Source organism: Dysidea avara, chromosome 10 (genome assembly GCF_963678975.1).
Source record: "Dysidea avara chromosome 10, odDysAvar1.4, whole genome shotgun sequence".
NCBI lineage: Eukaryota > Metazoa > Porifera > Demospongiae > Dictyoceratida > Dysideidae > Dysidea > Dysidea avara.
In genome coordinates this window covers 2974849-2991642 of record NC_089281.1, presented here as the reverse complement: position 1 = coordinate 2991642, position 16794 = coordinate 2974849, and the positions used below count along the sequence as shown (strand labels likewise).

At 38.8% G+C, this 16794-nt stretch overlaps 1 protein-coding gene across 3 annotated transcripts in view; it reads left to right on the top strand.

Moving 5' to 3' along the window:
• The window catches only part of LOC136269309 (uncharacterized), a 74240-nt gene that overhangs the window by 5933 nt on the left and 51513 nt on the right, over positions 1-16794 (top strand). For all 3 annotated transcript variants that reach the window (XM_066064859.1, XM_066064860.1, XM_066064858.1), the window contains exons 2-3: positions 4025-4646; positions 4707-4830. In XM_066064859.1, coding sequence (XP_065920931.1) covers positions 4048-4646; positions 4707-4830 — 723 coding nt within the window. In that variant the 5' untranslated portion in view covers positions 4025-4047. The remainder of the gene's footprint in view (positions 1-4024; positions 4647-4706; positions 4831-16794) is intronic.

Sequence of the window (16794 nt, the reverse complement as noted above, 5' to 3'; positions counted from 1 at the left end):
CTTCCAATTTTGGTACAGTATGTACTTTAATAAGCTGTACAGGAACTCAATAGCTAGCTCACAAGTTACACTGTAACTAGCTGTGCTACAACAAAAAACTAAACAAACTAGTATTTTAAAAAAAATTGTTAATGTAAAAATGAAGTAGGGATCTACACAATAAAAAGTGATGAAACAAGAGATGAGTGATGGTATTACAGCATAGCTCGGTGGGAAAGTCCCTACTTTGGCATTGAGCAAAATTATAGCTAATGTATCAAAGTACGGACTTTCCCATCAAGCCATGCTGTAATACCATCATTCATCTCTTGTTTCACTACATTTTATTGCATAGATCCCTACTTCATTTTTAAATTAACATTTCTTTAAATACTAGTAGTTACCACTTTGGATTCACACCCTAGAGGTCACAGGTTAGATTTGCAGTTTGTTTATTTCATTTTTGTGTTAAGTTGTATTTTTATATTCATGTGATTGCCAGAACAATAATATTTTTCATAAACAGTTACTTTTTGTGTTAACTTGGATAGTGTGTGACTAGTCTTTGGAATTTTTATGATCCGTCTGTGGAAATGTCTGAATGGTGGGGCTTCATGTGCTGCACTAGTGAAAACCTGTTATCGGCCTTGCACTATAGTGGGAAACAAAGAACTTCAACTTATATAGTGTGCACCATCCTTCAAAAATAAAACATTCTGTCAGTCAGTCTCAACTCTTCTTGCTGGGGTTTATCATTTAGAGATTATAAGCACCTGTTTGTAATCTGTAGCCAATAATCCCCAGTGTGGCAAGGATCTGTGATATACATGACTATTTATGATTGTGATCCAAAATGCTTAGTGTGACAAAAAGGATGACTATGGTGCAACTGGGCATAAACTTTCAAAAAGTTAAATTTCATATTTTTATTATAAATTCAGATCTACACCAGACATCTTAATTATATTTTTGTACGTCATTATTCTCATGCACCTGTAGCTATTTGTACAAAGGTTACTATGGCAACAACCACAATTATGCCATGATTTGTATATTATTTTATGATTTTTAGTTTTTTCACATCTAGTTCTATATACTTTTGAATTTGGCAATAATTTAGTAACAGACGAAGGCTCTCATTGGGCCAGGCATTTCACAGGACCACCTAAGTTATGGCCATTCTGTGCCTGCCGGCCTGCCTGCCCGCCCGCCCGCCCGCCTGATGCCTTCAGAGAAGCATAACTCGAAAACGGCTAAGGCTACGGGCTTATTGTTCAACATCGCTTTATCCATAGATGTGCCTTTTGGCATACCGCAGTATATAAAATACATGCATCATGGACTTACCTTTGTCTTCCTTTGTGTCCCATTTCTTTTTGCTGACAGTCCAAGTGCCAATTCGCGGTAGCATAATGCATGGCTTCCCATTTGTAAATGAGAATCGTCTCAAATCACAGTGACATCTTTGTTTGTGATGCTGTATAACTAGCTGAAAATAGGTGAAAACAAAGCATACTGACCACTTCATTTTCGAGCCAGTAATTGATAGTTCGGGTATGTGAATCGCTCATATTTTTCGGTGTGATTGCAGAGGTGCTTCTTCTGCTGTTCTTCTGCCGTTCTTCATTTGTATCACTGTGCAATGGGCTGAACATAGCTGAAGCAAGGCCTACTGGCCACTTTACTTTCAATGCAATAATTGATAGCTGGTGCGCACATTGAGATGAAAACATTCCATTCTTTCTTTTGATGCAGTATGTGCGGGTTCTCCAGTCATAATATTGTTACAAAAGTAAACAAACAAACAAGTATAAGGAAAATTAGGAATTTCAAGTTTGATTAGGGATCATAGAATGAAGTAGGGAAACAAGGGAGGTCGCCTACACCTGCAGATATTATTATACTAGTGAACATTTAATCCCTACTTTGTTTTCATACTATTTTCTATGATCCCTAATTGAACTTAAAATTCCTTATTTTTACTTGTTTATTCACATTTTTGTAGCATTATTATGACTGGTGAACCTGCACATACCAGTACCACATCAAAAGAAAAAATGATGCCAGACTTATTGTTTACAGTGAAACCTCTGCGTGTGTATTAAGGACACCTTGGGACAGACCAAAAGTGTCCTGGTTATCAAGGTGTCCTAATTTTCCAGGTCAGCTTACATACTAAGGGACCATCACAAAGTGTCCAGATTATGGAGGTGTCCGCATTTTCAAGTGTCCTGATTAATGGGTTCCACTGTATGTCTGAACATGTGTTCCAACTATCAATTACTGAAACAGTTGAGTGGCCATTACACTTTGTTTTCAGCTACATTTGACCTGTTATACAGCATTACAAGTGAAGAATAGTACGAAAAGTACCTCTGCAATCAATCCACTCACTGCCCCCAGTATGGAAAACTCAGACAATTCCCATTTCTAGCATAGATAAGCCATCATGCATTCACATGAATTGACACCTTAAAAAGAAATGGCACAAGGAGGAAAAAAGTAAGTCTGTGAACATGTATTTTACATACTACGGCATGCCAAAAAGGCAGCTGTTTGGCAGAAACGATTCCAAATAGTGAAAAAAATCAAGACTGTAGCTTTAGCTATTATTGAGTAATGCTTGTTTAAAGGCATTAGTCAGTCAGTCAGTAATTCATTCAGTAGAATATTTACTAAATAAAATTTTGTAGCAATCTATTGGAAATATTTTGGGTCATATTAATACTGCCAAGGTTCCTTGCATGAATGTATTGTGAGACTGGTTTCTGGTCAACAATTTTTGTTAGAAAGTGCAAACCTCCGTGATCCCTGATATCACCAGTATAAGACTTTTAAGGGATTAGGAATCATAGAAAAGTAACAAGGGAGGTTGCGTAGTGGACATTAAAGCCGTATTTCAGTCAATAATGGATTGAATGTCCACTAGTATATCTTTAGGTGTAGATGACCTTCCTTGTTTCACTACTTTTTTTCTACATATGATCTCTAATCAAACTTAAAATTTTCCTTATACTTGTTTGTTTACGTTTTGTATCATTATTATGACTAAGTATTATTTATTATTATTAGCACTTTACAGTGACCAGCACTGAAGGTCTGACAGCAACATGTGCTGCAGCCTTAGGATTACCTAACCTAATTTCAGGGACTTAGACCTAATGACTTGACTAATGACCCATGCATACCATGTTAGAATGGAAGGTATGGTGCCAGGCTTATTGTTTTCATCTGAACATATGTCCCAACTATCAATTACTTAATTTAACAAAGTGGTCATTATAATATTTGTTTTCAGCTATATTATACGGTGTTACAAATAAAGAACATTACGAAAAGGACCTCTGCCAGTCTCAATAGAAAACTTGGGCAATTCCCGTCATACATAGGGAAGCCATCATCTTAGTCATTATCAAGTTTCACTTGCCTGCAATAGTCAGTCAATCAGTCAGTCAGTCAGTAGAAAATTCTACTAATTAACTTTTTGAAATTAGCATTTAAGGGCACTTTTATTTTTAGGCTTGGTTATAATATACCTAACCAACACTGCCAAGGTGCCATGAAGGTATTGTGAGGCTGGTTTTAGGGTAATAAATTTGGCCAGAAAAGCCCAAACCTTATAATATACAGTACTACCATACTGTATGATACTGTACGATAGTACTGTATATCTCCAGTTGAGGGAGCCAACTCACAGCACATTGCACTAATGATCGCTGCTGTGCTGCAGATCTCACTAATGATCACTGCTCTGCTATACCTCCCTCAGGGGGCATAGCAGATCATTGATCTTTCTTTTATAACAATGTGTAAAATGATTGTGGGTTTACATTTTGTGCAAGATATTATGGTATAAATAAACACCTCCAGCATTTCTAAGTCAGTTGGAGACTACCCAATCAGATCTTCATGCTTTAAACACCCTCTGCTTCACTTCAGGTTTTAAATAAAATCACAAAGATCCTCATGGTTGGCCTCTAACTATAATGTACTACCATACTGTATGATCAGTACGTATATGAATATACTTACCATCTTTACATAGGATGGTTCAATTCCCCATTGACAATGGATACTGATCCTATTGATAATGTTTGTGAACATATTGCAGTTTTACCTGCAAACTGCATTGATACTGAGAGATCACCTGATAAGAGACAAAAAGAAACAGGAAAAACCAATCATGGGATATATCAAACATTATCTGAAGAAAGATCTGTACTGTTTCAGCCAAGCACAACAATAGATTCTGATAAACAAATCCCAGGTGGAATAAATCCATCTGCAATCACTCAAAGTGCTGGTTCTTGTGATGGGCTAGGTCAGCAACAAGACAACACTTACAGTAATTCAAATTTTAAACCATTAGCATTACAAGATGAACATGCAACTCATAGCATTGTAAGAACACGTTCTCCTCGACCAGAGACAGTACCAATGCCTCCAGACAGTTTTGCTATACCACATCCTGTGCCTCATACTTCCCGTCCTCATGTTGACAAACTACAGAGATTTCCTCGTAAAGCATGTGTAGTGCACAAGTATGAACAATACAGTTTAGATCCTAAATTATTATCACTTCCAAAAGCAACAAAATATTTAGTGAAAGTGAGAACAGAAATTAGTCCTGGCCGTTTCATGGCAAAATTAGAACTACACTGTGCCAGGTAATGATAATATAATATTGCTACAATTATTTTAAATATTTCCTCCCCTCACAATTGTAGTGAAGATGAAAAGTTACCCAACCTGGATGTGACTGAAACTACCAGTAATGAACAAATTGTTCCAGTTAGGGAAAGGAAACATTTTCGTTCTAATATTGATAAGACAGGATATGTCATATTTAGTGTGAGTCACTGTTGTTATTTGTATCAAAATTCTTGTAACAACCTTATCCTACACAGTGAGGTATTTGTACTGTTGTAGGGCTGGACTGTACATGTAGTAGGATTATTGATGATGCCATGAGTACATAAACACTATGCCTTCCAGCGCTGTGCACTCCTGTGTATGTATGTATTTATATCAAGTAAGTATCACTCCTAACTTGATAGTCTCCACCCAAATTGCCACCTTTAAAAGTCATTCTAGAGACAATGTCATCTTACTCAATAAAAACTTTACAGAATATTATTAGTCCATCTAACATCAATACAGCAGACCAGGTTCCCATGCAATTTATACTATCACATTCTAACTAATTAGGTAATTAATCAATCATGTATATAATTTAGTTAATATTCATGCTATTGCTGTTATTAATTCAGCTAGATAATTAGATTTGTAAATACTGTAATTTAGCATACTAATTTAGCTAAGGAAGCGTAACTCACTTTAAACTACAAATTACACACTGAAGAATTTTCTCAACTGTTTTGTAGTGTGTCTATCATGTTGTCTCACACACAAATTGTTTAGAGAAAGCCTCTAGGCTGCCCTTCATTTTTGTGTACATAAGTATGCAACACACCCCTTTCTCTTTGAAGGAATTCATTATTTATCATAGCCTACAAGGCCAGTGTTATGTAGTTGTATTATGCCCATATAGCCAATTGTGAAAGGCATTCATAGTGTCTTCAGGAACTCGCTTCACCTGTTTTTTGAAGTTGGCACAAATAAAACCACCTCAAAATGAAAGCTTACCTGCTAGGAAATTTATACTGGTTCTATGCTGCCTGCTTTTAGCATAAGCCACTTTGCTCATGTGGGTGCAGAAAGACAAACAAATATACAAACATATCATACAGTACGATAGTTACTGTATAGTAGGGACCACAAAGGAGTAGGCATGGCCCACAAAATAATATCAACCAAAAAAACAGCCTCTGTTTCCCCTGGTGACAATGAGGCAGTATTGGTTAGGTAAAACTAAGCCCAAACAAGCTTTCAGATTGACCCGAAACGCTTTCAAAAGTTGCTACGGAATTTTTTTTTAAATTATTTAATGGAATTTTCTAGTGACTGACTGACTAACTGATGCCTTCAGACAAACGTAACTCAATAATGGCGGCTACAGGCTTGATTTTTTCACTGTTCGACGTCGCTTCTGCCCTACAGGTGCTTTTTGGCATACCGCAGTATGTACAATGCATTCTTCGTGGACTTACCAGTGTCCTCCTTTGTGTCCCATTCATCTTTGCTGACAGCAAAAAGTGTTGATTTGGCAATAGCACGTGATGGCTTCCCTTCGTATTGGAAATCATCCGTATTTGTCACAGTGGCTATTTTGATATCAGAGGTGCTTTTCTAACAGTTCTTGATTCGTACTGCTGTGTAACGGGTTGAACATAGCCAACAACGAAGTGGCTATGTTCATGGCAAAATTAGAACTACACTGTGCCAGGTAATGATAATATAATATTGCTACAATTATTTTAAATATTTCCTCCCCTCACAATTGTAGTGAAGATGAAAAATTACCCAACCTGGATGTGACTGCAACTCCCAGTAATGAACAAATTGTTCCAGTTAGGGAAAGAAACCATTTTCGTAACAATACTGATAAAACGGGATATGTTATATTTAGTGTGAGTTCATCAGAAGTGTGGTAATGTATAGAGAGTACATTGTGGATGCATAGTTGTAGATTTCTGTAAACAAAAGCATGCACATATCTATTTATTTATTTTTAATAGTTATACCACGGCTGTGAGGGATGTGGCCCGAGGGCTGTGGGTGTGTATGTCGGCAAAATCCCAAGCAGCTGTGGTATAAGTGATATATATCACTTGGGGTGCACTCACCTAATAGGTGAAAGAACTAATGAGAACTCATCCCATTTGTTTTATACAGTAGCATCTGAAAATCGATTGTGGTTTTAAAAGCGTGGACTAATAGCCATCAAAATGTTGTCCATACATTAAAACGTCATTAATATGTTACTATGCTTCAACACGCTATGTTAGAAAACTTGCGATTGTGGGATTGAGTTTATATTGTTATCATTTTTGTACTAAGTTAAGCCAACTAACTTCGCTATTGGGACAGTATACGTAAGCAAGTTATTATATTAAAGTTAAATACTTAGGACTGTAAGTTACTAACCTATTTCAGCATAGCAGTAGTAGTTTTTCCATTCTGTGGTCTGTTCAAAGGCTGATACGCGGTGGGTAGGAATACGCATCCATGATCGCCCAAACATTTATTTTGTGCCTTCATTATCCTTACTAACAACCAACCACCAACAAATACCACCACCTACATGACAAGCTACTTTCCAAGAACCATCTGGGAATGGAATTCACTGCCACCGCATCTAATTGAACTGAACACTCTAGCTACATTTTCAAACTTGATTGAACAGCACTTATAGTTTGTAATTGTTTGGGCTTAATCAGCTTTGCTGTCTGCCCTTTTCCCCCAAATAATAATAATAACTAGTCCATCTTAAAGAATATACTCAGTTTAGCAACCACTACAAAATCGAGTCCCACAATGCAAAGCTCTATGTCGCTCAATATAACGAGTCAAAGTGTATCGTTTCTTTGAACTGGCTGGGCATCAAAGTCATTGGCAAACCGCTTTCCCATGATATTGCCAAGGCAATGTGTGAGTTAAACACCGAGCAGCACCTTTGAACACCCATGCTAAAGTGGTATATATTTATAAGGATCATGGAGGCTAGCACCTTTGAACGCCCACGCTAAAGTGGTATATATTTATATGTACCACTCTGCGTGGGCAGTTCAAAGGCACCGCCAGTGCCATAATTTGTATATTGCACTGCTGCAGACCGCAGCGAGTGCATTATAACTTATAATGCACTGGTTGCGGTTTTGTAGACCACAACGAGTGCATTATAAGTTATAATGCACTGACCGCAGTGCAATATACAGATATTGCACTGGCTGCGGTTTTGTGCAGCATAGCACAAGTGCCGGTGGCGAAGACCACTACGACACCTCACCTAATAGGTGGAAAGACACTTCACAGATCACTCGAATTCTTTTATAGCCTGACGTGTAAAGGTTGATTGTGGGCCATAACGTCACCAGTACGTATAACGTTTTCAAGCAGCCAATGGCGATTGAAAAAGCCAACGCGGGTGGCCACAACTCTAGTCTACATATATAAACGTACTTATACACCTTACTAGTCTAGTGCCATCTTAGCCCAGATTAAACTGTAGTCCGCTTCGACAATGACTCAATAAAACAAATATACTCTAACCTTTACGTTCGATTGTGGGAACCAGTTTTGTCATGCCACCAGATTCGAGTTTAGCCAGTGTAAATAGTAAGAATTAGACTAGTATCATTTAGTAGTTAGGTTTTGTTTATATTTAGCTGCTTTTTTTCACTCGAGAGAATCACTATGGTGATTAGTCTGGTGCTTAGTCTATATGGCACACTGGCATGCTGAGCACTACATGATGAGAGTCGAACGGCAAATGCAGGTTAGTGATATAACCCATAGCGTACTAGCTTTCATTATCTCAGGTGGCTGCAGTACTGCAGGGGGGACGTCATCGCAACGTCTGGCTTGGTTACCCACAATCGATGTTAGAAACCTGGCCTTTATAAGTGTTACAGCTGTCTTGTGAGACTCACCCCACCTATTAGGTGAGTGGTACATAACAGTTATACAACGTGCACTCATGCTCTGCCTGTATAAACGTACTTGCCTTCGGGCCTAATGGCCCTCAGGCTCGTGCGTTTATATCAGGCAGAGCACTTGTGGCCATTGTATAACTATATAAAGGATAATGGAGGCTAGCACCTTTTCACAAACAAATATTGAACAAAAATCAGCCTCACAATAGCTTCAGGGTGCCTTGGCAGTATTGGTTAGGCAGAATTAAGCCCTATAAGTATCTCCAGAATGGCTAAAAACACTTCAGAGAAGTTACTACAAATTTTATTTGGTGGAATTTTCTGCTGGCTGACTGACTGATGCCTTCAGACAACAGTAACTCGATAATGGCTAAGGCTATATACAGGCTTGATTTTTCCACTGTTTGATTTTGCTTCAGCCCGTCAGGTGCTTTTTGGCATACCACAGTACGTGCAGTGCACGCATCATGGACTTACCTTTGTCGTCCTTTGTGTCCCATTTCATTTTGCTGACAGCCCAAGGTTTCGATCCACAGTAGTGCGATAGCTTCCCTACATTTGTAAAATGATAATCATCCGTAATTTCTGTGTTGACTGGATTGATTGCAGAGGCGCTTCTATTGTTCTTCATTTGTAATGCTGTGTAATAAGCTGAACAATATATAGCTTAATGGATGTTCCACTTTTGTGTCAGTAATTGATAGTTAGGGCACACAAATCATTCTTATGGTGACTGGATTGATTACAGAAGTGCTTCTCCTACTGTTCTTCACTGTGTAATGGGCTGAACATAGCTGAAAGCAAAGTGTAATGGCCACTTCTGTTTTGATTCGGTAATTGATATAGTTGGGGCACGTGAATCATCCAAATTTTCTGTGGTGACTGGATTGATTGTAGACTGTAGTGATGGGCGGTATACCCTTATTTTTACATACCGTGGTATGGCTATTAGATATAGTTTACTATATCCAGCATTGAAGGTAACTGGTATCTGTAGTTTTGTATGAATTGCATAGTCTTTAGGGGAAGCCAGACATGGAGATTCTGGCATTTTTTAATTAAGTTGTGTGTTGATGGTTTAGTAATGACTACAAGCCCATGCCCCAAGTCTACATGAGGTTTACTGCTTCCTGTGTAGGGTCAGCCTACTGTCTCAATCCATTGCAGTAGTAAAATGTATTTGTAACCTGTTTGCTTTTAGCACATTTTACTTGTGGTATTTATTCAACTTGAATTGTAACTTGGAATGAGTTAAAAGGGCAGGTGTCTCCACAGCAAAAATCATAGTGTTTTGTAAAGGCAGCACAGAGTTACGAATGCGTGAAAATTGTGTTTCTTTCTTCCTGTCAATATGCTCATGGTATTGCATGCCGGTTTCTTGGGCCACAAGACACACTACTGTGTGTCTTGATAAATAAAGAAAAATAGTTATGAATTTTAAGTTTGATTAGGGGCCATAGAAACAAGTAGGGAAACAAGGGAGGTAGCCTACACCTGCAGATATACTAGTGGACATTTACATAATCCCTTGTTTCTTTACTTTTTTGTAACATTATTGTACCCACGCATACCATAACAAAAGAAAGAATGGTGCCAGTGTTTTCATCTGAACATGCACCCCAACTATCAATAATTACTAACTCAACAGTGAAGTGGCAATAATGCCTCACTTTCAGCTACGTATGTTCAGCCCATTTACACCACATTAAAAGCAAAGAATAGTAGGAGAAGGGCCTCTAGAATAGTGCTGGGTGGTATTGAAAAATTATAAATGGTTTCCGGTATCTAAAAAGTATCACACTATGGCGGTATGTAGTAGTGAATGTAGCAATCATTACAAACTTATTTAATTTGAAGACAGTAAGCACCCCACAAACCAAATTTTAGCAAAATCACTTTAAGAAATATGAGACTTCAAAAATTGGCTTAGTTTCTTTTTTTTCTTCGTCTTTTCACAGACTTACAAAAACTGCCATAAAACATGAATGCAATATCCGATTTCCTTGACATTTGGCACACAAAAAGGGAGTATAAAGGCGCATCTTGGTACTAAGTTTGGCTGGAATATGATAAGCAGTCAAGGAGTTATTAGTGATTATTCACAAAAAATAACACCAATATGTTGTCACGCCTACAGGGTAAGGGAGCATCTCCAAACTGATTTTGGTACGCTTAACGTCATGACGTTAAGGGGGGAGGGTGTTCATGATGTTATTAATTTTTATTAAGGCAGTTTGTAGTGTAAACAGCTAGGAATAGAGAAAGTGATGTGATTAAGCAGCTATACTGTTTGTAGACTACATTTTCAGGTAAAGAATATCTAAACCAAAACAGCCAAGCTGTAAAAAAAGAGTGCAACTCCCAAAAGGGCCAAGGTGAAAAAAGATGTGAAATCCAAGGTGGCGGCCAAGAAATGGCTGTAATGGTAGGTTAATGGCGAAAATTTTAATTATGACAATTCAGGTGAATTTGCGTTGCCTCCTCCACGCTGAACTCGCTACAGGATGATTTGTTTCTAGCTGAACTCTTTACAAGGTGATTTGTTCGCAGCTGAACTCTCTACATGGTGGTTTCTTTGTAACTGAACTCTCTACAATATGATTTGTTTCTAGCTGATCTCTCTATAGTACAACTTGATTTTAGCTGATTTCTCTACAGGATAGTTTCTTTGTAGCTGATCTCTCTACAGGGTGACTTGTTTCTAGCTGATCTCTCTACAGGATGACTTGTTTCTAGCTGATCTCTCTACACGGTGACTTGTTTCTAGCTGAATTCTCTGTAAGTTATCTGTTTGTAATTGAACTCTCTACAGGATGGTTTCAATGTAGCAGATCTCTCTACAGGGTGACTTGTTTCTAGCTGATCTCTCTACAGGGTGAACATGTTTCTGGCTGAACCCTCTACAAATGATTCGTTTGCAGCTGAACTCTCTACATGGTGGTTTCTTTGTAGCTGAATTCTCTACAAGGTAACTTCTTCTAGCTGATCTCTCTACAGGGTGATGTGTTTGTAGCTGAACTATCCGCAGGGTGATTTGTTTGTAGCTGAACTCTCTATAAGGTGATCCTTCTAGCTGATCTCTCTACAGGATGACTTTTTCTAGCTGATCTCTCTACAGGATGAATTGTTTCTAGCTGAACCCTCCACAGAGTGATTTGTTAGCAGCTGAACTCTCTACATGGTGGTATCTTTGTATCTGAATTCTCTACAAGGTGACTTCTTTTCGCTGATCTCTCTACAGGGTGATCTGTTCGTAGTTGAACTCTCTACAGGGTGATTTAGTTGCAGCTGAACTCTTTATATGATGGTTTCTTTGTAGCTGAACTCTCTACAAGGTAACTTCTTCTAGCTGATCTCTCTACAGGGTGACTTGTTTGTAGCTGAACTATCTGCAGGGTGATTTGTTTGTAGTTGAACTCTCTCCAAGGTGATCCAGCTGATCTCTCTACAAGATGACTTTTTCTAGCTGAACTCTCTACAGGGGGATCTGTTTATAGCTGAACGCTCTACAGGGTGATTTGTTTGCAGTTAAACTCTCTACATGGTGGTTTCTTTGTAACTGAACTCTCTATAAGGTGATGTCTTCTAGCTGATCTCTCTACTGGACGACTTGTTTCTAGCTGATCTCTCTGTAGAATTATAACTTTCTCTATAGAGTTATAACTTGTTTGTATAGCTGAACTCTTTACAGAGTGGTTTTTTGATTGGTTGCTGAACTCTCCAGCTACACAGTGACTTGTTTGTATTACAGAGTGACTTGTTTGTAACTGAACTCTCTACAGAGTGACTTACCTGTAGCTGAACATTGTATAGAGTAACTTGTTTGTAGCTGATCTAGATGAACTCTCTACTGGGTAGCTTTTTTTGTAGCTAAACTCTCTACGCAGTGACTTGTTTGTAGCTGAATTCTCTACGAAGTGACTTGTTGTAGCTGAATTCTTTACAGGGTGATTTGTTTATAGCTGAATTCTCTTCAATATGACTTATAATGTTCTGAATATCTACAGCGACATATTTGTAGCTGAACTCTCTACAGGGTGACTTGCTTGTAGCTGAATGTCTATAAGATTAACTGTTTGTAGCTGAACTCCCTACAGAATAACTTGCAATGTGAATGCTCTATTAGGGTGACTGTTCTAATAGAGTATCTCGATCTCGCATATGCTATACATAGTTGGCTTTGGAATCATTACTCAGTGGTTTGTAATCCGATTCTTCTGTACTACTGCAAGGACTTTCTATGATAATTATTCCAGCTACACACCGATTTTCAGCGCATTGCTCTAATGCACCTATCAATGTATTGCCCCACCATCCCCCCCTCGGGCGTAAGTGGGGCTTTACAGGGGGAATTGACACGAAACTGCTGCCCCACTATGGGACATTTGACGATGTTCAGTAAGCACCCAAATATTTTTTGTTGTAACTTCCTTCGCTTTGTCAAATCCCGCGTTGCAACTGGGGCCAACGGTGAGGATTTGACACGATAGGTTTGCCCTACTATGGGGCATTTGACATTTGACTGTGTCAAATCCCCACTATAGCCTCATATATGCCCGAGGGGGGGGTAGTGGGGCAAAACATTGATAGGTGCATAAGCGGTTTGTTTAGTAGGCGTGAAAACTAGTAGTGTTTTTATTCATAAAAATTGATTGCGTAATTGTGACACAGATTGGGTTTTGTGTCATATCTCGATGGCCTTTAACTAGATTCCTTTCAAACCACAAAAAGGCACTCCTACGATAGTTACTCCATCTACATAGCAATTTTCAGCTCATTCCTTCAAGGATTTTACCCTGTGGACATGATGGGTACTGATGAAACCACGAATTGAACCGAATCAATCGGGGCGCGCGACAGATTAAAAATCACTTTAAACAGATTGTGCACTGTTTCCAACTGTCACACAATAACTATAATTGTACTAGAATTAGTTCATTTCTGTTTATAGGCATGCCAGTAATCGTTCGCTCGAAGGTTCTATTAATGCCCGCCACGTGGTAAGTTGTGTGTAAATAAAATCCATCCAGTTTAGTTCAATCCTGATGTAGAAGTACTTCCTTACCATTCTAAAAGGTAAGCTACTGTAGTATTTTCATGTTGTAGCGGTATTCAAACCTTTTTAGTACAAGTGTCACTGGTTTCCGAAGCGACTATAATTCTACCATTATTGGCAGCGATTTACCAGAGTTAGCAAACTGCAGTATGTTATATTAACAGTGCTTACAAAAAATAGTTTAGCAGCTTAGCTAAATGATCGTTGTTCAGCTTAGACGATTGTACAACACATTCTTGCAGTGGGCATTAAATGGAACCTTCGAGTAATGACTTCTAGCATGTCTATAGCAGAAGCAAACTAATTCTAACACAATTCTAGTTATTGTGTGAAAGTTGGAAACTGCACAATCTGTTTAAAACGATTTTTAAAAGTTGACGCGCGCCCGTATTGATTCCGGCTTTCATGATGATACTCATTATACGTAAATAGAAACAACAAATTAAACATACAAAGAAAAGAGGAAAAATACAATAAGAGTTACTGCTTAATTAATGGGAGTCTTGACTCTACTTGAATGAGGTCAATTGGTGCTGATCCTGAAGAGTAGCCAAAGGAGCCCTTTGAGGATCTAGAACCCCTCAGACATCTAAATTTCATCAGTACCCGGGTGTGACAGACCTTCGATCTTATTTTACCACATAATTGGTCATAATCCCGTGAATGTTCATCGGATTCCTACCAACCTTGGTACTGCAATTTGCCTTAATGAGCCCTGTACGTGTGCCACATTTCAGTCCGATTGGAGCGAGCATTCGTGTTTTATGGCGGATTTTGCGAAGTGTGCGAAAAGAAGTAGAAGAAAAAAACCCCTAACTGTGGTCGCTCATATCTCAGAAATGGCTGGAGCAATATTCTTCAAATTTGGAATGTGGGCTTCCCTACCTTGCCGGCACATCTGTAGCAAATTTGGTTTTAATTGGATAAGGGATCACAGAGCTACAAAGGTGTGAAAATCACGTTTACTTTCTTCCTGTTAATATACTCACGGTGTGGCGCACCGGCTTCTTCGGCCGCACGACACACTACCGTGTATCTTGATATAGCACTAGTTTTCACCTTAGCCCAATGTTTTGCAACCAGTAGGATGTCGAGGATAACAAAACGCTCTCTGTCTGAGTGGTTTTCATGGTGAAATCCAAGTCATGCATCCTAATCACATGAGTATTAATTAATCCCTACAATTGATTTAGTCCTCGACATCTATATAATCACTGCTCAGTTGTAGCTCGGCTACACTTCGTATGTAGCCCGGCTAGCTGGGTTACATTTCGGCTACATACGAAATGTAGCCCAGGCAGCTCCTTCTATATATCTAAACTAAAGCAGCCAAACTGTAAAAAAAGAGTGTGGCCCCCAAGGTGAAAAAAGATATGAAATCCAAGGTGGCGGCCAAGAAATGGCTGTGATGGTAGGTTAATGGCAAAAATTTTAATTGTGACAATTCAGGTGAATTTGTGTTGCGTCCTCCATAAGGATTCAGCACCAAAGATTCAGCACCAAATTCACCTGAATTGTCGTAATTAAAATTTTTGCCATTAACCTACCATCACAGCCATTTCTTGGCCGCCACCTTGGATTTCATATCTTTTTTCACCTTGGGGGCCACACTCGTTTTTTTACAGCTTGGCTGTTTTGGTTTAGATATCACTTCTTTTTGTATTGCAAGTCACAAAGCTGGCCATATGGCTTTGATGCTGCTTCCTTTTAACTTGCAAGGAATTGTGGAAGAAAGGAAGTAATTGTGTGTATAGCTTTTGTCTGATGAAATAATTATTTGTATATTTAACATTTAATGATGATTATCACATACTGTAGTTAATAAGGTGACTTCATACATAACTGAACTGTAGCTGAAACTCTCATTGGTTTGTAGCTGAACTCTTTTCACGGTGATTTGTTTCTAGTTGAACTCTCTACAGGATGATTTGTTTCTAGCTGAACTCTCTACAGGGTGATTTGTTTGCAGCTGAGCTCTCTACATGGTGATCTCTTTGTAGCTGAACTCTCTACAAGGTGACTTGTACAAGCTGAAGTCTCTACAGGATGGCTGAATTCTCTACAGGGTGATTTGTTTGCAACTGAACTCTCTAAAGATGATTTGTTTCCAGCTGATCCCTCTATAGTGTAACTTGATTGTAGCTGAATTCTCTACAGGATGGTTTCTTTGTAGCGGATCTCTCTACAGGGTGACTTGTTTCTATCTGATCTCGCTACAGAGTGACTTGTTTCTAGCTGATCTCTGGATGACTTCTTTCTTAGTTGAACTCTCTATAGGGTTATCTGTTTGTAATTGAACTCTCTAAAAGATGGTTTCTTTGTAGCTGATCTCTCTACAGGGTGACTTGTTTCCAGCTGATCTCTCTACAGGGTGACTTGTTTCTAGCTGATCACTGGATGACTTGTTTCTAGCTGATCTCTCTACATGGTGACTTGTTTCTAGCTGAACTCTCTATAGGGATTTCTGTTTGCAATTGAACTCTCTACAGGATGGTTTCTTTGTAGCTGATCTCTCTACAGGGTGACTTGTTTCTAGCTGATCTCTCTAAAGGATGACCTCTGGATGACTTAATTGTTTCTAGCTGATCTCTCTATGCGGTGACTTGTTTCTAGCTGAACTCTCTATAGGGTTTTCTGTTTGCAATTGAACTCTCTACAGGATGGTTTCTTTGTAGCTGATCTCTCTACAGGGTGACCTGTTTCTAGCTGATCTCTGGATGACTTGTTTCTAGCTGATCTCTCTTCACGGTGGCTTGTTTCTGTAACTGAACTCTCTAAAGGTTATCTGTTTGTAATTGAAGGATGGTTTCTTTGTAGCTGCTCTCTCTATGGGGTGACTTGTTTCTAGCTGATCTCTCTACAGAGTGAACTTGTTTCTGGCTGAACTCTCTACAGATGATTTGTTTGCAGCTGAACTCTCTACATGGTGGTTTCTTTGAAGCTGAACTCTCTACAAGGTGATTTCTTCTAGCTGATCTCTCTACAGGGTGATCTGTTCGTAGCTGAACTTTCTACAGGGTGATTTGTTTGCAGCGGAACTCTTTATATGATGGTTTCTTTGTAGCTGAGCTCTGTACAAGGTAACTTCTACTAGCTGATCTCTCTATAGGGTGACTTGTTTGTAGCTGAACTATCTGCAGGGTGATTTGTTTGTGGTTGAACTCTCTACAAGGTAACTTCTTCTAGCTGAACTCTCTACAGGGT